At 37.3% G+C, this 27,466-nt stretch overlaps 2 protein-coding genes across 3 annotated transcripts; one reads left to right on the forward strand and one right to left on the reverse strand.

Annotated features, from left to right (window-relative positions):
- The first annotated feature begins 7,546 nt into the window (after nucleotides 1-7,546).
- Nucleotides 7,547-14,984, forward strand: LOC126373267 (multiple coagulation factor deficiency protein 2 homolog). Its single transcript, XM_050019318.1, has 5 exons — nucleotides 7,547-7,640; nucleotides 11,191-11,347; nucleotides 11,961-12,096; nucleotides 13,073-13,163; nucleotides 14,011-14,984. The coding sequence occupies exons 1-5, from the start codon at nucleotides 7,628-7,630 to the stop codon at nucleotides 14,133-14,135; spliced, it is 522 nt and encodes a 173-aa protein (XP_049875275.1). The 5' UTR covers nucleotides 7,547-7,627; the 3' UTR covers nucleotides 14,136-14,984.
- A 350-nt stretch (nucleotides 14,985-15,334) lies between these two features.
- Nucleotides 15,335-27,424, reverse strand: LOC126373051 (uncharacterized). Of its 2 annotated transcripts, none has more exons than XM_050019008.1 (4): nucleotides 20,867-27,424; nucleotides 20,067-20,190; nucleotides 17,416-17,596; nucleotides 15,335-16,255 (listed from the first exon to the last, which is right to left on the reverse strand). In XM_050019008.1, exons 1-4 carry the CDS (start codon nucleotides 21,320-21,322, stop codon nucleotides 16,141-16,143), a joined length of 876 nt encoding a protein of 291 aa, XP_049874965.1. In that variant the 5' UTR covers nucleotides 21,323-27,424; the 3' UTR covers nucleotides 15,335-16,140. The 2 variants fall into 2 exon arrangements, with proteins under 2 accessions (XP_049874965.1, XP_049874964.1); XM_050019007.1 differs by having other exon boundaries at nucleotides 20,843-27,424.
- Between the last annotated feature and the right edge of the window lie 42 nt (nucleotides 27,425-27,466).

The following is a 27,466-nucleotide window of genomic DNA, read 5'->3' on the forward strand; positions in this document are numbered from 1 at the left end:
CGGGATCGTATAATACGTCATTCGGGCGCCGTTTTCTTTAGTACCGTCATTAGCATTCTAGTACAATAAGTCTTATCCTTCTTGCCCTGCCGCCTGCTCGCGGGTGGACTTGATACTACTGACAATGCCATTTCAGGAGCCAAATACTAGGAGCGCACTGTATCAGAGTGCCATTAACTCGAAAAAGCTGAGCAACATAGTTCATAAAAGCAAATACATAAAGATAATCCCAAATAAATTGTCAACATCAAAAATTCAGCAGGCAAGACAAAATAAAACGTTAACGGGGCAAAGGGTGCATTTTAAAGCAAAATTGGAATGTTTCGAAGAACGACAGACAAATATAGTTGACCATTTTAAAACGGCCCGTGAAATTTACGATTCATGGTGTGATTTTGGCTTGATCTATGTAATTTCTAGGATCAAGGTAAACTGGCGTTTGATGTAGAGCTACTGGGTATGTATTCGGGTTGGAATAAACGGCGCGCCCGCACCGTCGTAGCCATTAAAAACTTATTAAACATCATCTCGAGCAATTACCTCCCCCCTCCTATAGTACCGAAACTCCTCCCCTCTGAGTCCTTGAGTAGTGTTGCCCGAGGCATTGTGGAATTGGTAATCGTAAGACATCCAAAGGCACTTGTAAAGGTCGGTCGAATGGAAAATGGTATACGTACAAGAAAATGGTTTTCGTAAAGAATTTCTTGTTGTAAAGAAGTTTCAAATAAATATCTTTAATTCTGGTCTGATACAGTTAGGTTAGGTTAGTAATTATAATTATTGCCGCCATACAAACATAAGGAACGATAAGTAAGGTACTTTACATGTGTCTCGTTTTCAGTATATTTGAATTATATTTATTCTGTGTAGTATACAAATAAAACAAATGAAAGACATTTTTATTTCGCACAATCGTCTCCCAAACCTTAGTAAGTAAGTAGTCGATTCATTTCATATTTGATATCAACGCGAAATTATAATTTTTTGTATATGAATAACTGCTATTTCATAATACAGCTTCAATTTAGATACGTATTTATAACTTCATTTGAAATAAAACTACTTTGCTAAAAGCACCCTTCCATGTCGCTGAAACGTTTGAGAGCTAATTTTATAATTCATCCTTTTTGGACCGTTTTCCTTGATTAAATATTTATGTGATGTCCCGATTTGTTAGCCAGGTTAATTGAAATAAGTAATTAATGCAAAGAGATCCCGTCCTCGACATTTAATCCGTGGAAGAATATTCTTGTTACGGCAGGGATGGCGAATAACATCGGTATGAAGGAAAAGTTCTGACGATAAATAAAATAATTAGTACAGACAAATATTGATTTTCAATATAAAAGGGAATTTTACAAACATATACAAAATGAGACCTAAATCAATAAAAATAATTAAAAGCAATAATAATATGATTATTAGTTTTATAGATCAAAACTATGTCAGTGACTGTGTCAGGGATATTCGTTTGCCTATGATAAACTATACTTATTAATATACTTACACCAATTGTTTGAAGAATAATTTACAGTACACTGATAGTTACTGCGAATTCGGTATTTCTGTTCTAAACTGCCTAAATAACAATGTTTCCAATACGAAAGGTGGAGTCTTAAATAAATTCCACACAATGAAAGCTTCATTCGCTCATTGTGCTCGAACAATAAACGTACAAGTAACTATTATGCTAATTGTGGTTTTGTTTTGTTATTTCAAAAGGGGCGGTCAAAATTAGTCGTTGAATTGAAGCAGCGATTGTTTGTAAAAATATTTTGACAGGAAAATTCTCACTTCTCCCGCTGTCAAAATTGCCGCCTAATTTTTGGCGCGCGCCATTCACGCCCACCGTTACTTTTGAAATCGGAACGTTTAACTTTTTTATTGCAGGCACGTGGCAACGGCGTATGGCATGCAGCCAGCTCGACGTATTTTTTTTTGGTAAGTAAGTATTACAACTTTTTTGTTGTACTTTCATTGTAGTATTTTCATGTGAACTAATAAAATGTGGTAGAGTTTTCTATCCCTTTGTTTTTTTATTGGTAGTAATTGTATTACCAATTATTGAATTGTTTATGCAATTATCACCGAGCGAAGCGTAGCGTAGACGACTTTTATAATAGTAAATATAATATATTACCACTTTCTGAAAAAATACCCACTACGTAATTATAACAGTAGCATGCGCAATTAATTTGCACATATATCCATCACGTGAACATGATTATATGTTTCTAGGTAGGTTAACACATACAATACCGAGAAAGTACTTAAACACACTGAGGAATAGTGGCCTCCGAAGTCTCGAAAAAAAAACTTATTTAATAAAAAACAGAAGAAACACATTCTATAGAATTCTTTTAAGTAATTACGTAATGCTACTGTATTATTACATTGACTTGGTGGCTATTATTAAATTTAGTATTTACAACATTAATATAGTGCTGCTACAAACATTGCACAGAAATAAATGATAAGTACCGGGTATATAGTGCATTTCTGATTTAAGAATTTACATCACCGCACTTACTTAATCTTGAAATTCGGTTTCTGTAGAACTCTTGTGTAAATGTCTACGTTCTATTCGTCGTATTAGCATTATACTTACTAGGCTTCGTATTGCTTGATCTAAATGTTTCGAGTTATCGATTTAATTTTCATGTACGGTCGTAAGAAAAACTAAATTTTGTAGGTAAGTACTTACGAAACAAAGGGTGTTAGTGGTATCGTACCGAATTCTCAGGGCGATGGAAAATTCCACTTGATATTAACTCAGAATAATCAGCTGAATCATCTCTCTCAGTATTCTTTACGATGTCACTTACACCCCGTACAAGTACATACGGTGTAGCCATACTCGTACAAGTAGGTATGAGTGTTAATGACATCGTAACGAATACTGAGGGGGATGATTCAGACCATGATTCTGAGTTGATATCGAATTTCCTGTCAAAAAAATCATATTTTTTTATGTATTTTTTAATTATTTTTTTGACCCATACTTTTGCGACAGAAAATTCCACTTGATATCAACATAGAATCATGGTCTGAATCATCCCACAAAGTTTTCAAAGTCACCCTGTATATTAATGTAAATAGTATTTACATTAATATACAGGGTGACTGTGGATTCCGCCATATGTGTTTTAATTTATTTAATACTAAGTATAAGCACGAGCATTTCTTACATTAATTAACAATATTACGGGATTCCTGTAGCACTGGCTGGAAAAATCGCTTTCTTTTTTGAAATGTCATTTTATTCCCGTTGTTTTGCTCGTCGGCAGTACGGGCGAACGCCAAACGAACGCGCGCGGTAGTCTTAAAAGCCAGCCAATTACGAGCTAAAAGCACCTACGGGTTGCTTGCCTGGCCGCGCGGTTTCGTTGCCTCATCAATTTTGCAAGCCGCACTCTTCAAGTTAAAAAGTTTTTAGAAAAAAATACCGGTAAACAGACCCCAGATACCTAGGAGCTCACATTAAGGCCGAGTTGTCGGAAAATACTTACCTACTGTAATGAGTTGACTAATTGAGGGCAGTAGTACGAATATTGTGAAGTATCCCTGGTTTACCCGACATTTAGTTCTACTTTAGGACTTTTAACTCTAACTTTGTGTTTATTGTTGCGTGTCAAAATATCGTTTATTTTATACCGTAGGATCATCAGAGAACACTTTATTTAAAATTCAGATTTCATTTTAGTTTTATTCGACAATTCTATAATTTACCAAGCACTAATTCTGAAAATGTTATGGCTGAAAAAAGTAAGTAGTGTAAGAAATTCAACACGATTATTTTAGTCTAGCTATGTTATATGACCTTTACATCGACATGTTATTTGTCTTCCTTCCACTTTTAAGATCCATTAACGTATCAAGGCTATACTTACCGCCTACACGTTTACTTTATGTTTACGATATTTTTCCTGAAGGTAAATCTCGCCGGGATTTTCCGACATTTTCGCAGATTAAAGAATGTAAGCAGCGGAAAAATACTTTTTTCTTTTTCGTTGTCACCAAAGTGCTGACGCTGGCGATGTTTATCGACGTTTTATTATTCAGATGGGATCTCGCAGCTACAAGATAAACAATATCTAGTTCTTGTTGCCATAGGACCAGTTGTTTTTGGGTAATTAGATCTTTAAACTGTCATGTTTGAGAACAATATACCACAGCGTCCTTAAACCAGTGACGAAGTATGCTGCCAGCATTGTCTTCATTCTTGCGAAATTTTTAATGCGAAGCTCTCTGCGCGTTGTTTTCCGACGTAAAGAGGCTTAAAACAAAAAGAAAACGAATCTGAGAGCCACAAGCAAACCTTAAAAACTTTCCGACATGAAAGTTTAAAAGTGATCCTGGTGGGGGCTCCAAGGGAGGGGAGGGGGGCCGGTTGCCTAGCAACGCCACCCCCGCCCTGCACCGCAAATCTCCGTTTGATACCATGGTTTGATACAGAAAACCGAAAATTTATTGTTTCTAACACACGGATTTATGTTTTATTTACGGGGTAAATGTACAGTAACACAATATTCTCGGAGGTTTTGAATACTTTCAGCACAGTAGTTATTTTTCGTAAAGCAAAGTAGTTTACTATCTGTAAATATTTGTTCAGTCTAAAATTCGGTACGATCTCATGTTATCTGTAACAATTGTATATCTAATCCAAATAAAACCTAGATAGCTTTATTACAATACAAAATTAACTAGATCGAGTAAGTACTTGCAAAAAGCAGTCCACATTTCCTAACACTCCGTCCCACTTAAGTCTTCAACCACACAACGTACAATTCAAATTGGTGCCTCGCTAAACTTGCTTCGCTGTAACACATCGTAATTTGTGTCGCAAGACAAAAGGAAGTACTAGAAGGCTGCGAGTAGAGATGTCAATTAGCATGCAAATGTAAGAAAACGACCATTATGGCAGACTCCGCTGGCACACGGCATCGCCCCTTGTATTGATCATACGTCCTCCACACGCTTACATACGCCCGTCTCTTTTTAACTTCCCCACAACAGATCGCTATAAACATAAACATTTATATCTCGAAACGCCTTAACCCACTCCTTATTACATACAAAATTACTCTCTAAACCTTATACATTACAGCGCAGAATCTAAAAATCACACAGATACATCTTTGAGACGTTTGACTAGTAAAAATTTACACTTGTTGTGCCAGCAAATTCTGTTCCTATCTTTAAAGGAATAAAGATCTATTTCAATGTCGAGTTGAAACAAAATGAATCGTATAACAGAATTTCAGAGGCGGTTATTGACGGATGACGTAATGAGCGGGTTCAGGTTGTTGACGAGGCTCACTCCGCATGGAGTGGATACGCTGCGAACTTAAATGAAGATAAATGACTCGCATAATAAAAGGCTTTCGACAAGTTTTAAATACTAGTAATATTCACATGTACATATGAATATACGAAAGACTTTGGGGAGATGTATAATACTGATGTATCTTATATGTACTGGGTACAGATCTCTTCCAGTAAGGAGAATGCTCCAAAAAACCCTCGACCACTTTTGCCTTCTAAACTAGCAGAGTGATGAATGTTTCCTACTTGTAATGTATTATAACAGTCTATTATGTTTTAAATTTGATTTATGTACTAAATGATTCACAAACTTTATAATAAATTATTTTAAAATATTGAAAATAACCTATTATAATACCGTGTTCGTGTTCCCGTGGTTCTTACAGAAGAATATGTTAAAAATAAGTTTTTACTTAAATCATCATCAGCCGTACGACGCCCACTGCTGACTTTACTTAAATATGTTCTGTTAATCTATTGAGAAATTTTTTCATATTTTATTTATATAATGTTATTACGTAGTTCGGCTGATCCATAAGAGCGAACTTATATATCTATCTACGTGACGCATGCCTCTCACTTTGAGGTCGCAGGTTCGAATCCAGCACAGACTTTTTGAATTCATGTTTGGATCATAAATGATTATCACGTGCTCAGCGGTGAAGGAAAACATAGTGAGGAAACCCAAATTTCCTAGAAATGCATTTTCGGGGGTATGTGACCTAACCCTTTGTGGGTTGGAAGGTCACACAGGCAGATGCTTCTCTAATTAAACCGGACCTGTCAAATTTTCAGGGTAGGTAAGCGGACCCTGTGATAATGCTAGGGAGATAATGATCTATCTATATGAAAGCTAACCGTGCATTAGCGCGCTTTTTATAGGCCAACCTAAATGAGTTTACGTAGCTCAATCTATTCAATATAAAAACAACATGGCGATTATGTTGGTTCAAGTTCATGGAAAGCCTTAAGGGGCTTGTGAGCTTGTAATTATACTCAATACTCTTACCCAAAGAAATTCATATTACACATCAGTGCCCTTACCTATCTGCTATCTGTATATTATCTACCTATAAGTGTATAATCACCAAATACACCATACGGAATTGACTCGATGAAAATTATTCTAGATAAAACCCGCTTTTTTGTCTTTTCCCTTTCCTTTGTTTCTTTAGTCAATATGGGTACAATAAAAGATATTATAAAAATAATTGTAGTAAAAAAATATATAATATCGCATGTAAGTAACTATAAACCGGACCGGACATATAATTAGATACGTACCTACATTGAACTAAACACTTTATTGCATTATATATAGTTTGCAAGGCGTGGGTATACTATACACATCTGCCTACCCCTTCGAGGACACACGCGTGATGCTATGTTATGTTATTGACCGAACTTCACAAAGGTCGTATAAGCATAATTTGCCTACAATATTATCACAGAAGTATCGATAACATAATTTGATTTGCGTACATCAATGTAGCAATCAATTGCTACGAATGTTTAGCTACGGCTACGATCTTCCCCTACTAGCTACGGCGTAGCTTTGTACAGCCTCGCGCAAATTTGTAATCGGACGCTAAGAAAAATAAAATATAAATAAAAAAATGTTCAGAACGAGAAATTACATTTTATTTTTTAAATAATATTATTTATACAGAAGTTCGAGTAGTAGTACATGTACGTATAGGTATCTGTAAGCAAGTAAACTTATTTGGATGTTGGTTTATTTAAAAATTACAATCTCGGCTTTTTGACTTTTATTCGCCGACGCATGAATACCCAATTAAAAGTAGGGTCAAGCACATTGTGAACTTGTTATTATTAACAAAAAAATTACACTACCATATCAATTCATTAGCACCTTGTTACAATTAAATTATCAATATTATGTACAACGAATTTCGATTACTTATATTAAAAACCAATAATTATAATCTGAAATCATGGGCCGAGGACATAGCCGAGAGTCATAAAAGCATTGTAGACCTCTTTCGACAGCCAGTGCCATCTATTGAAGAGTGGCGCAATTACGCAAAAGCTGACATGCGCCGAAGTAATTTCACTGCCTTACCCACAACAGATCATAAACCATTGACATAAGGTTGATATTTGTTAGCGCGTTTGGCGCGTGCGCTGTTAAATTGATTTCTAGTGACATTCCTCGATTGACAGATGCGGAATAACAAGAAAATATTTTGTAATTAAAACATAATTCTTTCTATAAATGTGAAGCTTATCTTTAAAAAATAGCGAAAGTTCAAATTGCTAGAAGGCAAGTGATGTTATAACGATGAAACTGGAAGGTTAGTATCTGTAGATTACCTTAATTTTGATAACGTTTTCTGTATTAGCTTTCTTGTTTTAATTGTTACTTGAAGCAGGTTACTTCAGTTACCTGACCGCGTTTACTGTTACCAATACTAACATAATTATGAATAACTATTACCAAATAATCAAATGTTTAAAAATCTCTCATGAGGTAAGGAAGTTGCTTATGGTAAGGACTCAATGTATCGTTGCTATGAGAAATGTTCCCTAAATAATATTCGTCTCTCTATAAAGCGAATCAGGTATCTGTTCTAGAATTTGAATAATTTTACAAATGAAGATTATGTTTTTTATAGCCCAGAATCCATTTAATAATAACCTACCTATCTTTCTACACACTTTCTCCTTTAACAACTAAATCCGGCCTCATAATTGTCTTCACTCATTCAAAGCTATCTTAAAACCATCAATCTCTTTTTAAAAGCCAAAGTGTAACCAAAGCGCATTGTGGAATAAAGGATTTTTTGACCCGTGGCGTAAGATCTATTGTAATCATGGGGGATTAGGGTGTTAGGGTGATAATACGGTGGGCCGGGACTCGAGTCGTACCCTAGGAGTACTGCCCTTACGCGGCTGTACTTTTAATTCACGTTTTGTACACACGGACTTTGACGATTAGCTATTTTATCTTGCTGAGATTTTCACTAGTCGAGGTTTTGTTTGTACAGTTCGCGTCATGGAAGAAGTCCCGCGAAATTTCAATGGAACTGAGTGACAAGTCATAATCATTTCTATGCAGATACTGCGACCACAGTCAGCACGACTCCTTTCGTGGCGTGGACTCTAAGTGACGAAGTTATCAATGTGTTTACTATCTTTAAATCGGTTAATTGAATTGGGTTAATACTTTTGCCAAAGACAGACTTAAAAACGATGGTATCATCATATATTTTTTTGTCCAGACTGTATCTCAACAGTCTCAGTATTTCGTTATTTCAGCCGGCTTTGTCAGGGGCCTTTGGCGGTTCAATAGTAACCCTGACACCACTGTGGTGACGTCGTTCATTGATCTCATAACCCACACGAGACCTTGTGTCGATTACCTAAACATATAATAAGGAAAAATAATATGTATAGAAAGGCAACTCTCCGCTCCCCACCAGCAGCGGCTGAGTTAGGTTTACCTCACCCCCTCGGTCTTAATTTAGTCTGCAATCGTATGGCGTCAGACGTCACACATACAGATGCGCGTGTAAAATAACGTAAATGGGTAGAGTGTGTGTAAAACGAGGTGTTTTGTATGAAGTGTACGGGGTGTGACCTAAATCGAGATGCCTTGCAGTAACTTATCGTGCTTAAGCAAGATGTTATGTTTAAATTCGGACGGCATTATATTGGCGAGTGTAGAAATAGGAATATTTGCAACTTGGCTAGGTTGATAATTGTTCGCCAGTGTACAGAGCAGTATGTCCCCACCCAGCATCGCTTGTAGCGGACACCCCGACATATGGACGGCGCACTTGTCACTACATCCATAATTTGTCCTCCATTACGGGTTGCTCTGTAATAAAGAGGGTCCGATTATAGACCAGCTCGTCTTTCTTCCACCAACTGTTCGCCAAGGGGGCTCTGAATAAATAAATTATGCATTCGATATATTGAAACTTCCATTGTAATAGATTTTTTGCAAGCTGGTATTACGACACCTGTTTTATTTTGAGATTTTGGTGATTAAATATTTTTTGTTATTGTTTTTTTTTGTTTTTATGATAAGTTACTTTCACTTTCGACAATTCGTGTATGGTTTAAAACGTACCATCCAACAATGAACAATTACACACATCAGTAGTAACGACTATTAGTACCTATTAAAATAAATAATACTAAGTACGTATACATCGGTAACTCTTCGCCCCGCACCAATTCGTATCGGGCGCCGCTTTCACCCCCTCTGGGTCTTACATTAGTCTTAAATGGCCGTACGCTGCTAAGGAGCGAGCCGGCACATGATAAGTATGAGATTTTGTATGGATTGTCCAGAATGTGATTGTATGTAGAGTCACTCGTCGCGTCGGTTAACAATTTACTTGCATCCACTTTTCCGTACCGTACAGTGACTGAAAACAAGGACGTACGATCGTACAATTCGATCTTAAAAAAGGTCGAACGATTCCGTCTTAAAATTACTATCAAAAACAGAGGTATTTAAAAAAAGGTTGATAACAAATCAACGCTATCAAAACCAGAAGGCAATTCATAAATGAACCTGCATACTATGCAAGGCAGCTAATTACGATTGCAATTTACAGCCAAACATTTAATTTGACGGCATTCACAAATGTGAGGGCAGGGCACTTGTCAAATGAGGTGTGAATATTGCGTCTCAGTGGGGGCCCGGTTCTAGGGGACTAGACCCCATGAGGCCCCAGCTGCCTCTCTAAGGCCCCCAAACTACCCTTTATGTTACAACAAAGCCCTTCAAATTATAGACAGGTACTGTCCCGCTCTGATTGTTTTGTTATTTGTCAATTGTCGGACAAATTGATGGCGCGTGCGCTGGCTTAGATGTTGAAATCAGAAGAATAAATACAATATCAAAACTCTGATTTGGTATGGGGCAGATCCGTGTAGTTACGAGACAAATATAAATACTTTGGAGGTTTCAAAGTTATGATACTTTAGTCTCGTCGTAATTTATGTCACTGGTTTTTAATCTTTCACTTTTTACTCTCTCAGACAGCCGTCGGTAGTATTTGTGAAAAAAGAAGTCAGTGCAAATGAATATTAGGTTAATGATAAATATTTCCGCCAGGTTCTTGTCGGCTTTGCTTCCGTTTTTATTCGGTCCGTCTGCAGGTTTATTTTTATGGTGAACCAATACAGAAACATAGAATTAACTTGATTTATCTCTTATTATTTTTATTATTGAAATATTTACATATTCTATGGTTTTGTATCATTTTTGTACAGTAATAAAGTCACACCAAAGTTACGCGCCATGGTACCTATTTGTGTCTAGTTACACATATAGATTAAAGTTATTACTTAATAGTAATAACAATTATTATGTTAGCAGCAAATATAATCTATTTATTTATTTATCGTTTATTTCAGGTACTAGTCCCATAGCATTACAAATTACATTTCAATACAATAAAATAAAATAAAATAAAATACCATGCAATAAAATAAATTAAACTATTAGTCGATTTCAATAACGATATTTCTAAGAATAAGGAAAATTCTGGAAATAAGCGTAGTTACAATAATTATAAAATACTATTTTCATCCGCCGCCAAACTGAAGTGGGTTTGGGCTGGACACGTTTGCTGGATGCATCCGGAGCGATGGCTGCGAGTCGTTAGTCACTGGATACCACAAGGCGGGTATAGCCACGAGGCAGACCGCGTAAAAGATGGTATGATGACCTTAATGCTTATCGGAGGGATTGGCTGGAGATCGCACAAAGCCGAGAGGAGTGGAAAAATTAAGGGAAGGCCTTTGCCCAGCAGTGGGATCGAATAGGCTAGATATGATAAGACTATTGTCATCGATAATAAGTATTTGATTTAATCGTATTTCCAGCATGTCTCCTTCTGCTGACCAATTGTGTGGTGTGGGGGCTGCGACGAGGGCCTCACCACCCCCACGGGCAGACCCCGGTGGAGCAGAAACACCACCACTACAAGCCTCGACACTCGGAGTCGCTCACTGGAGATACTCAGCTACTACATGATAGGAAGTGAGTTCTGATTACATAAACAATTTGACACTTACTTGAAACTACATCGCCGTTGTAGTTATTTTTTTGACGTGATTTATTGTGGATTCACCGTAAGTGGCAGTAACTACTTGCCGGAATATAGTTTAGTCACAGTTCCTTTCCGTCAGCTTCCTATAGCAGATCGAATTTAAGTACTTGGTTTCAATCCAAGTTCAACTCTGAATTAGTGTAAAAAGTCGTATCTACCACAAGATAAAGATGAATATCGGAAGTCCGATTCATAATTATCACCCAGTAAGTTCCTAAGTTGCGACTTTGTAAATTATTAAACGCGCCATCTAGGCATTGGTAACATAACATAAGCTTGCGACTATATTCCAATAGGGGATCCCCATTGGTCATCATCACTAATTTAAGAGCCGACGCTCTTGTCGGTTTGGCATTCTCCATGGTACTTTTTAGGGAAAAATAGACGAGTGGTTTCTCTCTTGCCTTCTGCCCCGCAGTACTCTGTCACACGCGAGTGGGATGGCGCCCAGAGTAGTCTATTTCAAAGCCGTACTTGGACTCCTGTCCTCTGCCGCTGAATAGTAATGACAGTTACTCTCCATTGGTCTACTCAATCCAACAGACACATAGAAGAAGACTCGTCAGTACTGACAGCAGAGATGCTGGCGAAGATGTCTCCTGAGGAGCTGGAGTTCCACTACTTCTCCGCCCATGACTTCGACAAGAACTCCAAGCTTGATGGACTAGAACTGCTTAAGGTAATATTGTTTAAACATACCATAAGCCGCCTATATAGGTAGGTCCAACTGCTGGGCAAGGGACTCAATCAACCGGGTAGGAGGGGTGTAGGGCATAATCCACCACGCTGCTCCACTGCGGGTTGATGGAGGTGTTTTACGGTTAGTAGCCGGGATCAACGGCTTAACACCCCCTTCGAAGCACGGAATCATCTTACTTTTTCGGACAATCAGGTGAATCAAGCCTGCAATGTACCTACCAAACAAAGGACAGTCTCACAAAGTGATTTCAGGCCTAAGATCGTGAACCCAACTCTCTAACCACTAGACCACGGAGGCTGTTATTTAAGCTTTACGTAATTAAGTATGCAGATTATGAAGAAGGCGGTTTGCTTAGTTTATTACTTGTTAATTATATTGGACAGCCTCCGTGGTCTAGCGGTTAGAGCGTTAGGCTCACAATCTGGAGGTCCGGGTTCAATTCCCGATGGGGACATTGTCGAAATCACTTTGTGAGACTGTCCTTTGTTTGGTAAGGACTTTTCAGGCTTGAATCACCTGATTGTCCGAAAAAGTAAGATGATTCCGTGCTTCGGAGGGCACGTTAAGCCGTTGGTCCCGGCTATTAGCCGTAAAAACACCTCCACCAACCCGCAGTGGAGCAGCGTGGTGGAGTATGCTCCATACCCCCTCCGGTTGATTGAGGGGAGGCCTGTGCCCAGCAGTGGGACGTATATAGGCAGTTTATGTAATTATATTGTGTATAATATAAATTGCAATAGAGTTTTTTTATATTTTATAGTATTCAAGGCGAATTCAATAGTGTTTTTCTAATTAAGTAAAATACTGTGTAATACGAAACTTTTTAAATGAGTTCTTTATAATTGATTCAACTATTATATTTTCAAATACCTAATAAGGTGTTTGATTACCACAAAAATACGATAGTTGAGTCTGCTAATAATACAATTTAAAAAAAATACTTATTTTACTGCAGGCTGTATATCATACAATAGAACACGAAGAGGCTGATCCCGATGCGGATACTTCGATAGAGCCTGAATCTAACGATCTTGATGCTTACATCGGTAAGTTTCCAAAATGTATAAAATTAGTTTGTTAAAATGTATACAAAGTATCATGTGGCATCCCATTCGCGCGGGGTATATTACAAAACATCATAACACAGCAACACGCCTGTATCTTCGAAGTGGTAGACCTCTGCATACTTCTTCTCTCGTGTAGGTTGTGAGGTGGATTACCAACATCATCAGCCCTGGTGTCAGGTTTACTATTGAGCCGCCAAAGGCCTCTGACATGACTTATGTAACCACTACTTACTTACATCAGTAAGTAGTAACCGGGACCAACGGCTTAACGTGCCTTCCGAAGCACGGATCATCTTACTTTCGCACAATAAGGTGATCAGCCTGTAATGTCCTAACCAAACTAGGGATTAAAAAGTGATTTTTGTGATATTTCCCCACCGGGATTCGAACCCGGGACCTCCGGATCGTGAGCCCAACGTGCAACCAGTGGACCACAGAGGCCGTTATTAGTTTATTAAAACGTATGAAAAGTATCATGTGCCGGCATTCCATTCACGCGGGGTATATTACAAAACATCATAACACAGCAACACGCCTGTATCTTCGAAGTGGTAGACCTCTGCCTATTACTACTATTGTATTACACCTCCCTATACACCTCAGCCTCTCCTCAGCTATGTTTAAGTCACATGTAATAGCTATGTTTAAGTCACATGTAATAGATATGACTCTATTGCCACAATTCCTGAAAACCGCGCGATATAAATTATCTAATAGATGAATTCAGTGGTTTAGAGTCCGAACCTTACGATGCAAGTTCGATTCCGAACAGGGCAATCATGGGCTTTGATACCGGGTTTATAATATTAAAAAATAATTGTTCCAGCGATAGTGGATCGAACCTTGGAGTCAGACGACACTGATGGAGATGGCTTCGTGTCGTACGCGGAGTACCGGGCTGCTCGCGCCAACAACCCGTCTGAACGGACACCACACGTGCTTGCAGCATAAATACACCGATATACTGAACTCACTTAAGTCTTAAGAACGTGAACTCTAAACTTCTGAAATCTTATTGTCTGCATTCAAATGAGTACTAAGATCTCATCAATGTAAACGAAGTAGCGTTCGTCTAGCAAACACTAAATTAAGCTATCGATAGCTCGCTGAAATGTGGCAGGCGCATATTTCCAACCCAAAATGAATACTGACATATAAGTTAACTTCATACGAGTATTCTATACGATTTTCGTACAAATCTCGCCACCACTCTTACTGTCCTTGCGAATGGTACTGCGTGTAAGTATATCGCATCTATACATGACGTTCTTAAAAGATAAAATATTAACTATCAGGGCAATAATAATATTTCACATGAAATAATTTCGTCACTCTGTATATGGTACATCAATGTAAAAGCTGACGACGACGTGTGTGACGGATGCTTTTAAATTAGCAAAATAGGATGTCAAGAATGCTGTGAAGTGCATGGCTGACGGCCTAAGTAACGTTAATTGTATGTGATTTATAGATATGTGGGGTACAATTGAAGGCCTAAATATCTGTCTATCGTTTATTTACTATATTGCTGATACAATCATGTGTTCAGCGTTATTTTCATAGCAGATTCTTCTTATGGTAAAATACTCACTATTCAACCTACCGCAACAACATATTCAGTTTGATTCAACTTTTGTAAACGGGGTTAAACGGAGGTTTTCTTTGGTTTTTATTTGGGCATTGTACAGTTGTAAAACAATATCATGTGACAACAACAACATAGCATCATTGTATCCCCGAAGGACCCCTTCAGGAACAGAGGTGTACAGTAAAGACACCCACTTCCCGCTAAACATATTATCTGACTCTATATTTTAATGCAAAAGGTAATATCGGCTTTACCTTTCAGTATTCTTTAAAATAACATACATAATTTAAATATAGTAAAAGTACCTTTTGCGTAGTACTTTATTATTTTATTTATTATTCTATGTTTTTGTGGAGAATATCTTCGACTTAAATCATTTTAATATTGGTCGAAGGATAATAATTATCATGACTTTAGTAGAATTTTAATGCTCATTATATCCTTGTCGAAGTGATATTACATGACTTGTACAATATTGAAGTTGGTGGATATAAAGAAAACAGGTGCATGTTTATACAATTTGTGTAAATATTAGACAATAAATTTTATTACATCTCACAACTTATGTTTATGACTTTAAAACCTATTTACATTTTCTAGACGATACTTAAATTGTGCTTACTTTAAATGCATTACTGTCCCATTACAACATTTCAGATAGATACGAATCAATTTCTAAACTCGAATTGTACCTTGATTGGGTAATGTTTAATGTCTAGTTTCATAAATCGGCAAAATAACAAAATAAAAACGCTAGAAATTATAATTGTAATAACTTAAGGGAGTAATTAATTGAAGATGACGTCAATAAACAAACCAACTCCATAGCGACCTTACTGCACCATAGACTTCTAAAAGGACCCTAGTTAGTACTAACTAGGCAAGCCGCACTTTAGACATGTTTTCGTCCGAAATTACATCATACTTATACGTATATAAATACTTGTCTACGACGACTAAATCGCGCCCGAAGTGCGCACTCTCATAGTACTTGAAAATAGGGTAGTTTCCAACAAGTCAAATCAGTTATTTTTTACTAAATGTCAAAATACGAAATTACTACGGAATTTGCATGAACCTGTGATGTCATAGAAAACCATGACAAAATGTCGCACATATTATAACATTTTCCTTTATTAGAATTCATAAATATATTAAGATAGAAAAAAGAAAAAGTTTTTTGTCATCTTTTGGTCTCTATTTATTTAGTAATCAGAATTTCATAATTTATCTTTGATCTAGGAAACTACCCAATTCTTAAAGGTACGGAAATACGTAGGTACTTACAACAAAAAAAGCATTAGACGAGTTTATAAGAACATGGACTCAAAGTGCGCCTTATCAGCCTTATTTATTGATGAGATAGAGCTAATTATCCCCGCATGTGTAGCGTTTGTCGCAAAGTTGTCCATCTTCGCCCCATGCGGCTGCTTCGCGGATGCCCTTCGCAATGTCTTCGTATTCGTGAAGCTCGATGCTGTTGCTGAAATTGATTATTGAAGCATATAACTTTGTGGAGCTCGGTGGCGCAGCGGTAAACGCGCTCGGTCTGTGATTGTTGAAGTTAAGCAACTTTAGCAAAGGCCGGTCATAGGATGGGTGACCACTAAATAAAGTTTTCATCTCGAGCTCCTCTGTGCTTCGGAAGGCACGTTAAGCCGTTGGTCCCGGCTGCATTAGCAGTCGTTAATAACCACCAATCCGCACTGGGCCAGCGTGGTGGTTTAGGCCCGATCTCCCTATCCATCCATAGGGTAGGCCTGTGTCCCAGCAGTGGGGACGTTAATGGGCTGGTGATGATAACTTTGTATTGTTTGATTGAAAATTATGCTGCATAAAGATTATGAGGCCACAGGACGGATAAGGTAGATCTGTTCATAAAACTATGGGTAAGATAGACAGATACAAAGTATTGGGCTGTACCGCTACTGTCTAAGTACTTGCAGCGACATCTTGGTATCGAAGCGTAATTTTATTCCTTGCATTCATAATTATAATTAATTAAATTAAAATAATTTACTTTTTTACTTAATTAGCACGTGATAAGCATTTACAACATAGTAACTGTCTATAATCACGTAAGTATCTAATACGTTAATCTTTTTTTTTAATTTTATTAACTCACATGAAAAAGATAAATACTAATATTTATATTTAAACTGTTTATTTAAAAATTTACGCAGGTTTACTATTCTTGCTTCTATGCTGTTCTGGGAGCAAATAAAAAACATAGAACACGTTCAGCTGCTTGTCTTCCCGGGCATGTCGTAAAAACCGACATAGGGATTGCGTCCTCTAACATGATGGACTAATGTTATGGGCGATAGGCTGATCCCTTATCACCATAAGGTTCATCATATCCATCTTAGGAAGTTATCTTTGATTACTTGTGGCTCTGCCCACCCCATTTGGGATTACGGGCGTGAGTTTATTATTTATATGTATGTATGTGTACTATTCTAAGATTAAGCCATCATTCCATGTTTTACCCGTGGTCCCACCATCAGGCATTTTATACCTATTGCAATGTTTGTTTCATAAAATAACAACCGAGAATCGAACGTTTGGCAAAGGTAATTAGTAGAGAGTAGGTACAAACAGACTTGTTATTAGAACTAGATAAATAATGTAATGCAGACCCACCTTTGCATGAGTTTAGCTCCTTGCAGCAGCAGATCAGCTCCCGAGGAGTAAAGAGCAGCTTGCTGCGGTCGTTGGCATGACAACCGATACAGACACCCGTAGTCCTTGCTCTGCTGGCCTGACAGGTAGCTCAGGTATAGCAGAATTTCGTCTTCCGTTATGTACGTCGCGTTTTTGTTGTCTAAAAGTAATTCATTATTTCATTAGACTTTTTACTCCTCCTTCTATCGTGTGGGTTGTGAGGTGGATTACTAACCTCATCAACCCTGGTGTCAGGGTTATTATTGAGCCGCCAAAGGCCCCTGACATGACTCATAATGCATTTTTACTTTTGATGGGGTAGATAAATCTATATTTCGAAATTATTCTTAGTATCAAATTCATTTAAAATTCGACGTAAATTCCTTCCTACTTATCAAAGTTATTAATTACTATTTTATGTTTTTTTAATTCTGCATTATTTCGTAAGGTGTTATGGCTGAAGAGTAAAATTGCCAAAAATCTCAAAAACCTGTGATCAAGTATTGAATTATGGCTCCTTTACAGTACAATAAGTGGTTGACATCAAGAAAGATGAACAAATTTGAAAATTAGCGTCAACCTGTTAAAACGTCGCTTCTACTTTCAGAAAGAAACGTTTATTATAGGGACACCACAGTAACAAATATAAATCCAAACACGGAATAACACATAACTTACAATCCAAACACGTAATAAAAACAACAAACTCAAGAGAGTACAAATAAATAGATAGTAAACATCTTCTGCAAAACTAAGCATTCAAATTCCGAAGATTTTGTGCCACACAAATCTGTTTAAGCCAATATCGAAGTACTTTGAAAACAGAAGACTGTCGTGGTAATCACACGACGCTAAAAGGTGCCATCATTCCTTATTTAAGGCATAAAGGCCAATGGTCAACGGGTGATATGGGCCTGGTAGATAATCCTGTGCCAATGGGATTAGGACGTAAGTCGCCGCGACACGGACAATGCATCAGGATAATATTGGATTAGAGGCGATGGTCAGTCCATGTGCTATAATATACTCAAAGGGTACACCCCGTTCACAGTAATGGCAGATGCATCATTGTGCTATTAGTGGCCAGTATGTTTGTGCTTCCTGGACGTTTATAGGGACAAAAAATAACTACGAAGATGTAAGGGACTAAGTAGATATAAATAGATGGACTTAGGGGGATGATTAAAGTTATTGATGTTGTTTATTTATAAAGACAACATAACGTTAACATAACATAAAATAAACAGCCTATATAGGTGCGTCCCACTGCTGGGCATAAGCCTTCGCTCAATAAACCGGAGGGGGTATGGAGCATACTCCACCACGCTGCTCCACTGCGGGTTGGTGGAGGTGCTTTTACGCCTAATAGCCGGGATCAACGGCTTAACGTGCCCTCCAAAGCACGGAATCATCTCACAATCGGACAATCAGGTGATAACAACATCAGGTGTGAACATAACATTTATTACCTTGAAAATAAAATATGTCGTGTTTCATAAAGCTGATGATAAAACTACGGATTCTAGATTTGTTATTGAGGAAATACAGTATGAGCGAAGATACATTGTTTTAAGTTTACGCGGTTATTTTCATAATTAAAGCACATAATAACGGGTTCTTACCGCGTTTAAATGGGGATATGAGACTCCCGATATTTCGACAATCCAGTAGTAGGTGTTGTAATCCAGTAGTAGGTGTTGTAAAAAGCTTGAAACGGCCTAATGTGGTGAAAAAACGTGAGGACACAGTGAGTGCGGTTTGTCGTAGTGAGTTTGGTGCGAGTTCAGATGGTTCCGAACATTCCGATATCAAAAATATAAACAAGCGGCAAAGAAAGAGGGTAGACAGATATGTCTGCCCGTAGAACTTTATGGATCTACCTACTCCACTCCAATCTCATCAGTCATCCCGTGATCATGGCACTTGCAACAGTGTCGAAATATCGGGAGTCTCATATCCCCATTTAAACGCGGTAAGAACCCGTTATTATGTGCTTTAATTATGAGCGTAGATATAGTAAAGATGTAATGCGAATGATTAATAATCGAACTTTATGATAATAAAAGTTAAGGTATTCAAATAAAAATGTTTTGAACCCCTGAAATTTTGTTTACATTATTTATCTCGTCTGGTTGGCCTTACTTAGGTATTAAGACGTAGGTAATCGTGATTTAGTACCCTCAAGAGAGAATTTGGAGCACATATCCCTCATTATAAATAAGATAGTCGCGTAAATGACTCGTTTGACATATTTTACTCGTCTTTTTCTATAACCACCTTAAAAATAAAAAATAAACCAGGGATGAACATGGGTTTAAGTATTTGACAGCCAAGCAAAATTGAATGCAAACAATTCGACTGAACTTTGCTTGGCTGTCAAATAGTTACACCCACGTTCATTCCTGGTTTATTTTTTATTTGTAGAGTGATTAGTGTTTTTACTTGAACTTTATCGAGCCTTTTCAGGTAAACACTCCAGTGGAAATTCTACCAAAAATACCAAGGTATTTTTACAGGTATTCTATTTTTGAAATGTGTATTTTTGAAGATTGAAAAAAAATATTCCTGAAAATGCTCGACATGTATGAGGTATTAAGGTATGGCCCACTTACACCTGTATATTTACTTACCGTCAAGGCTTCTCGCGTAATGGTGTCCCCCCTTCCATGCGCCAGCGCCGAAGAACCCCGCAGCTAGGATCAACGCCTTCAGCACGATCAGGATCACCAAGTTAGTCAAGTTTAAGCTTAATACCTAGAAAAATATAATAATAAGTGCTTTTTTATAACAAAAACATCGATGAGGCGTGGGTACTTATTTCTTCAAGCGACCTACTTCTGACTAGCTCAATTTGGTAATACAGTCATGGGGTTATATTATGTATAATGACATGATTAATGACGAATGAAAAACATTAAATGTTTCATGTTGATTAACGACGTCTTCTGTTCAAGTCTTTCATTAAAAACGAAGTCGAATGTAAGCTGAAAGGCCCGTGGAGGCCTGTGTCGTTAAATCGAACTAACAAACATACAGTTCTGAAAATATATCACAATTTTATCACCTTTATTTCGGGCAAATTTCGGCACATATAACAATCGATCAATCAAATCAATCTTCAATTATAATAATCGATGTCATGAAAATGTAATAATAAAAAAAATATCTTATATAACTATATTTAACGAGAACTTACTTGTCTGTTATAAATGAATTACATCACTGTGTTTATCTAATCTAAGGTAATCGTCTGTCTAGTCGGACTTTCAACAAAAGGAGACTTAAAAGGGTCAGATTATGACGTCATACCTTCATGACTCATTTCATACCCTTACTAATAGATATTCGGAAACAACTTACTCATGCAAGAAGAATGCGTGCAATTTGTACAGTGTGCGATACGAACCTGCGATATGCAGTCAAAACCAACCTGGCTGCTCCCTGTGGACCTTGCAATGAAGTCCTTAGCCAGGGTCGATACTAACTGGCCGCCGGAGCCGCTGAGGAAGTTGCCAGCAGAGTCCAGGAAGGAAGACCTCCCGTATGACGTCTCATTATGCTCGCTGTCAAACCTGTCGATGGAATCCGTATGCCTCTTGAAGACTACGGGAGGTTTCTCTCGAGGCAGCAGGGCGTTGGTGTCAAATCCTTTTGGGTACATTTTCTTCGCGTATTGAGGAGACGAGTACGCGCCGGAATGTTCTCCCGAAGCTAGTATGACACAGGATAGGAGTATGACGATCCCGACCATCTTGTATGGGGTTTGTGATAGTACTGACTGAGGAAGCAGGTAGTCGGGCCGTAGTTCGAGGTAGTATTCAAGCCGGGCAGCCAAGTCCACAGTTATATCTCTTCCCGTCCTTTTGTTTCGCACGCACGATGACATCCGCTAATGGCGCTATTGTTGTTGCTTTTTAGTGGCGCCCTGGATATTTTTATGTTGAAACTTGTGTGGTATTTTTAAAGTGCTTGACAGTTAGTTACTTACCCTTAAAAATTGGTTACTAACAGTGAGATTAAATTAACTAAGACATAAAGTTTTGTCGGACTTCATAATCTACACTTGGTAGAGTATTTTATTAAATTACTACTGTTGATATAGAACTACTTACTTAAAATAACACAAAACATTCGACTAGTGTATAAAAACCATTTCATACGAGTTCAAATACAAACACAGAAGGCTATCTTAGCAATAAGGCCGCTCGTTGTTCTACCTATCTAATTATAATAATGTATTTTTAATATGTTTTAAGTGCAATAAAGAGTTTTTGTATTGTATTATATATTTACTATTTTCTTTGTTATCTATAATTTACGAGAGGTTTACAAAAGTGAAACATAATTTTATCAAAATGTATTATAGGTGCCAACGGGAGGTTACGGCATTTAAGTTTAACCCACAAACACTGACGAACAAGAAAATACTTTTGCTACAGATACTTGTTTCTACGGTGGCTCTTCTGACTTAATAGATAAAAAGATTATTCTATATGAAAGTAATACCGGCGACGGTCACAATAGATGCAGCGTTGACGATAAGCCTGGCGGAACAGTCGGTACTGGTGTCGATCTTCCGTAATGGTTACATCTCTTATTTGGAACACCACATGCATTTCGGTGACAGTGACATAACGTTTACAACATGAATTGTTTGCTACTGACCCCGTTTTGAAGGTAAATAAAACATTCTCGGCCACAATAGATCTTTACACACGCAGTGGCCTGAGTCTGTACAAAATTCAAAATATAGTAGGTACTACTGCGATATCAGGATTTTAGTCCTACCCAAGGGTAGGTGCTTAGGTAAGGTACAATCTATTCCATGCATAGTTAGGGATGGAAATATAAATAATGTTTGATGCAACTTATTACGAATGCTGGAGAAGTTAGCTAAGCTCCGTCTAGTGTTGCCCGATAATAGACTGTATATCGATTAATCGATTATTGCAATATAATTGATGGTATCTCGGCTATCGATAGGCATATAGGTATTTAGATTATTTAGGAAATAATCGATTATTTGGCAACACTAGTCCCGTCCAATATATCGAATATGTCTGAATGAGTTGTAATTGTCAGCAGGTATTCATTATTTAATCATTGTTCATTATCCATCAAAGCATACAAATCACTTACAACTGCTAAAAGCGACTTCTGACAACTTTGACAATTATCCCAGTAGGATTTTGAATGAGATTGGATCGTTTTCTAAAATGGAATATTTCATAACATAAAATTACGACTATATTCCCGAGATGATATTCCCGCAACATGAATTGAGTGGCTACGCTTCACCTGAGCACATACTTAATACTAACGTACTGAGCAACCATCTATCAGATGAGCCGTTTTGCCGTGTATAATTTAAAACTCATTGGTGTAAGTCACGTATTAGTGATCCAACCGGGGCGCTCCACGAAAACAAACCGAATACTACCGAAGGGATATTTAGAGTCGCCATGTAAAATAAACTGCGAAAACAATGCAATAGAAAAATAGTAACAAGCCAAGAAAGTACAAGCAAACTTATTCAACTAGATGCATTTCAAGAAGGTAAGCAGCCAGATAATGTGATTTCAGTAAAAGCAAATTTTCTATGCGGATGCATCCTAAAAGAGCAAGTAGAAATGTGCATCACAATGCAGCAATTTGCATCGGCCATTTCAACACGTAACGCGCATGTAATATGTGCACTTGCAACAACATCGACTTGACAACAATAATACCATCGGCAGTGAAAGTGTTGAAGGAGATTGTAAAAGTATAAAAACTTTTGTTTTGGAAATAATATTTAAGATAAAAAAAAAAACTGAAGTAATACACGTCATACAAAATAAATCTGTGAACAATCGTGGTTGCAACTTGTGTTTAGACGATTCTAGCTCTACCTACCATAACAGAAGTAAATGCCATGAGTGTATCTGTAGGCGTCTCTCACTAACGACCTTCGTGGTCCAGTGGTTGAGCGTCTGGCTCACGATCCGCAGGAGCCGGGTTCGAATTCCGATGTATCACATAAATCACTTTGTGATCCTAGTTTGGTAGGTACGGTGATCCGTGCTTCGGAAGGCACGTTAAGCGTTATGGCCTTTGACGGCTCAATGATAACCCTGTCACCAGGGTTGATGAGATCTGTCATTGATCTCACTACCCATACGTGAGATGTGTTTCTTGAAAGGATTAACGACGTACCTTGTACGACTTTTTTCTTATATCTTTTCTTTTTTCTTAATTATTAGTAGACTCCTTCAATACTTGTAATATAGCAAGTAAAATTTCGTTAACTGATACTTTAAAGATATACCTTAAAGAAAGTAGGTATAAGGTAGGCTTGTTGTCCACTTTGTATCTACTATGTCGTCTCGTAGCTCGCATGTAAGTGTTATTGTATTTAGTTGCGTGTATGTTATCTTTCAGAGCGTAAAACGTATTTCATTCTGTTATATAACCATCTTTGCTCTACTTGCACAGAGATAAACAATCGTTTTTCCGTTTTTATCGTTTCAGAGTTAAAAATATAAGTACGTTTCCCTTTAGACTGATCTTGATTGCGTATTTACAGAAATGTGAACCCGTCACTTTGAAAACTTAATTTACGATTCGTGAAATAAAATAAACTGTAAAAAAATATTATATTTGGCTATCTGCCTAAAATATTTACCCAAAAAATATGATTTAGAGCTATTTATTTATAAATTGTAAGTGTTAGTTCACCAATAAAGTTTTAAATAATGTTTTGTAAAAGTTCCTAGTTTATCAATTAGAACTTTGAAATGTTTAAGAAAGCCGTTAAAAATTGCAACCTACCTACGTATCAGGTATCTCGGGTACACAATCTGCCGGTAAGCACATCAACATTTTGACTCTATCCTAGCTAGTTTTATTACCTATAGCGCCATCTAGTTGCCAAATAAAAAAATCACTACAGCACTTGCAGAGACTACTTGTACAAGAGAGCGTACATTGGCTCTACCAATGCTAGAGTTCAGCTTTGAAGCGTTCTTAGACACGTTGTAGTTTTCTCTCGGGGTAAGAGATGGCGTTGTACATTATTTTGCCCGTTTTACAATGAGATGTTTTTTTATTATGTATGATTTTACTTCATTGGGAGAAGAGTATAATGATTATTATAATATTGATATCATTAGTTATTAAACCAAAAAAAAAATAGGGATTCAGCCAGTTTTAAGATTTTTCTCTATACTTTGTGTGACTTTTGAATAGGAGAGTTTTTATCCTTACAAGCTTTGAACGTTTTAACCTGAGATAGGCATTACATCTTTTACTGATATTATTCTCTGTGATTCTCTATTTTTTATTTCTTCCGGGTTATCATTTTCCATGAATTTTACTTGTGGTCTTGATTGTGCGGATTTTCCCCTTCAGTTTTCTATACCTAACATCACACCTGTATCGTAGAAGGGGTAGGCAGAGGTATATAATATATGCACCTACCCGCGTTCATGCGTTATGCGTTTATTGTCATATATATATATATTATATATCTTTGTATTTTTCGGGAAACAGATTCACTGGTACAGAATTCCAATTCTTAACCGTTCGTATAAGGAAGCGAAATGCTTCGTAGAAGTTGATAAGGGTGGGATCCCAGCTCATGTCTAGTTGCCAATTAATTCGTGTAATTCCAATGCATAGTCGCCGATATGTATTCGATAATATACTGATAAATAAGCAACCATGCGACGCGCTGGTGCTCGAAGCTAAGCAGCCTTAGGCACCTCAACCAGAGCAGGATTATTAATGAGATTCTTGACTCGCTTCGTATACTTAATAATCAGTCTCTATGTAATATGTATGCTTTAGGTATAAAAGTATACAGCAGTTCCCTCTATAGTAAGTTATTTGTAGCTTAGTTTATAATAACATTTCCGTATGTACTGTAAAATTAAGTAAAATTAACATGCGTTAGCTTAAAAACAACCCGTGCGAACGTTCCAAGCAAGTTTCGTGCGCAATTTAAGCGCCATCATAATATTTGTTGTACAGTAGTATCACGGCGCACGCGCTTCCATTTCTCAGCGTCCTACTGCGATTTGAATCTAGCGCGGCGTGAGAGTACGGAGAAAATGTTTTGGTAGCGGAAAGTGAAAACGAGTGCCAGCCTTGACCGCCACGATGACGTGGAGACGAATTTTTTAATAAAAAGAACACCTTTTTTGGTATATGACTTGATAAAGGCCAGGACTTCATAGCCTCAGATTCCTTGAATGAAATGTCAATGACCTGTAGTCAAAATTACTACCAAGTGATCTGGGGGATCAAATAAGTCACATCGCAGCAATTTATTAATGCACTTTGACATTTGTCAAATAGCACTATTACCTACAAGGTGAGGCCGCTTTTAGATCGCCTGATCATGAATTAAGTACCTTAAGACTAGACAGAGGGCGTGATGAAATTACCATGGCCTTGGAAAAATTGAAGGGATAAAGGGAGTCCATTGTCCAACATTGGCAACATTGACAATGTGGGTGTCGTGCTATATGGGGTCAGTACGTATTTGAGGAAGAAGATATTTTTTAGTAAACTTATACCAAAACTACACTACATATACCTACATACCCACTTGTTATTACCTGTATTGTGTTGTTATACCAAATAATTATGATATCAGTTTTAATTAAGTCGAGGTCGATGTTTGTCTGTGATTTACTACCACCAATAGATTATGAATTGATGTTATTGTAATTGTAATTGTGTACTACATTACAAAATATACTATTATTTTTTGTTTTAATTTGCAAATAGCCGTGGTAGCCTAGTTGGAAGAACGCTTGATTCTCAGAGTGAGGTCGCAGGTTCGAATCCTAACACGGACCTAAACCATGTTTGGATCATAAATTATTATCGTGTGTTCAGCGGTGAAGGAAAACCTTGTGAGGAAACCCATTTTCCCGAGAGATCCGCTTCGGAGGAATGTGACCTAATGTGTACGTTTTCCCTTCGCAGGTCAGACAGGCAGTCGCTTCTGTAAAAAACTAGATTTGTCAAATCTTCAGATTAAGTAAGCGGACCATGTAAAAAAAAAACGGGATAAGGGTAGGAAGATGATATAGTTTTAATTTGTAGTTATTAGATTTTGATTGCTATCGGTCCGTTTCGGCCTCTTTCTTTCTTTTTTAACTTGTGTTAAAATTTTTCTTTTTAATATTTATATAACGGAGTCTTCTCCACGGATGCCTCTGTCCGCATTTTCGGCGTCGGTACCGTGCGAAAGTGCTCTCTTTCTTGCTCTTGTAACATTGAGGCAATTGTACTTTCGAACTTTACCGGGCGTGATGCAATCGTTCGCTAACGTACAGTAAGGTGCTATTTGCGTGATGATACGGTCACTTGGTTTTCGTCCATTTTCCTCTACAAGTAGAGCTCTTGAGTGCCTACGAGCTCTTCCAGACAAGATGTTTGTTTTTCTAAAATGTTAAAGTAAATCTTCTTCTATCGTGTGGGTTGTGAGGTGAATTACCAACCTCATCAACCCTGGTGTCAGGGTTACTAAAATCTAAAATGATAAAAATAAATGAATAAAATAAATGTTAATGTAAATAGTAAAATTAGATCTTCTAGAATAGATCGACTTTTTGTCGTGGTTGTTGGGATTCGTAAGTGTAAGAAACCGCGCTGTATCGCGGTCAAATCAACCAATCATACAAACCGCTACTGGAATTCAAGCCAAAAGTATACTAATCAAAACTACAGCTAACACGTTCTACGATAACGACGTCGCACATTATTTTATGTGTTTATCGGTCGTGTAGGTACGACACCTATTTTTGATATAACTATCTATATATACTAATCAGATTTAAAATTCGTCAAACTAATTAATCTTAAAAAAACCTGTTTCGTTATCACTTTTAATAGTACCGAGTAATCTTTAAATGTTTCACAAAATACTCACTCGTACCTACAATATGTACTGTAAAAATAAAAATAAAATAAATATAATTTTAGACTTATAACATCAATTTCGAACTGAATTTTATCATACAGCGATCTTATGCTGATT

This window comes from Pectinophora gossypiella, chromosome 15 (genome assembly GCF_024362695.1).
Source record: "Pectinophora gossypiella chromosome 15, ilPecGoss1.1, whole genome shotgun sequence".
NCBI classification, from domain to species: Eukaryota; Metazoa; Arthropoda; class Insecta; order Lepidoptera; family Gelechiidae; genus Pectinophora; species Pectinophora gossypiella.

What these genes read in the sequence shown, in the direction of transcription:
- LOC126373051 (XM_050019007.1), bottom strand. Translation starts at nt 21,322, where the DNA reads ATGTCATCGTGCGTGCGAAACAAAAGGACGGGAAGAGATATAACTGTG. An exon ending in GTTTTGACTGCATATCGCAG is followed by an intron (nt 20,191 to 20,842) that starts GTTCGTATCGCA and finishes ATATTTTTCTAG; the next exon opens with GTATTAAGCTTAAACTTGAC. An exon ending in TTACGCGAGAAGCCTTGACG is followed by an intron (nt 17,597 to 20,066) that starts GTAAGTAAATAT and finishes AATTACTTTTAG; the next exon opens with ACAACAAAAACGCGACGTAC.
- LOC126373267 (XM_050019318.1), top strand. An exon ending in CAGCTACTACATGATAGGAA is followed by an intron (nt 11,348 to 11,960) that starts GTGAGTTCTGAT and finishes TCAATCCAACAG; the next exon opens with ACACATAGAAGAAGACTCGT. An exon ending in ATGGACTAGAACTGCTTAAG is followed by an intron (nt 12,097 to 13,072) that starts GTAATATTGTTT and finishes ATTTTACTGCAG; the next exon opens with GCTGTATATCATACAATAGA.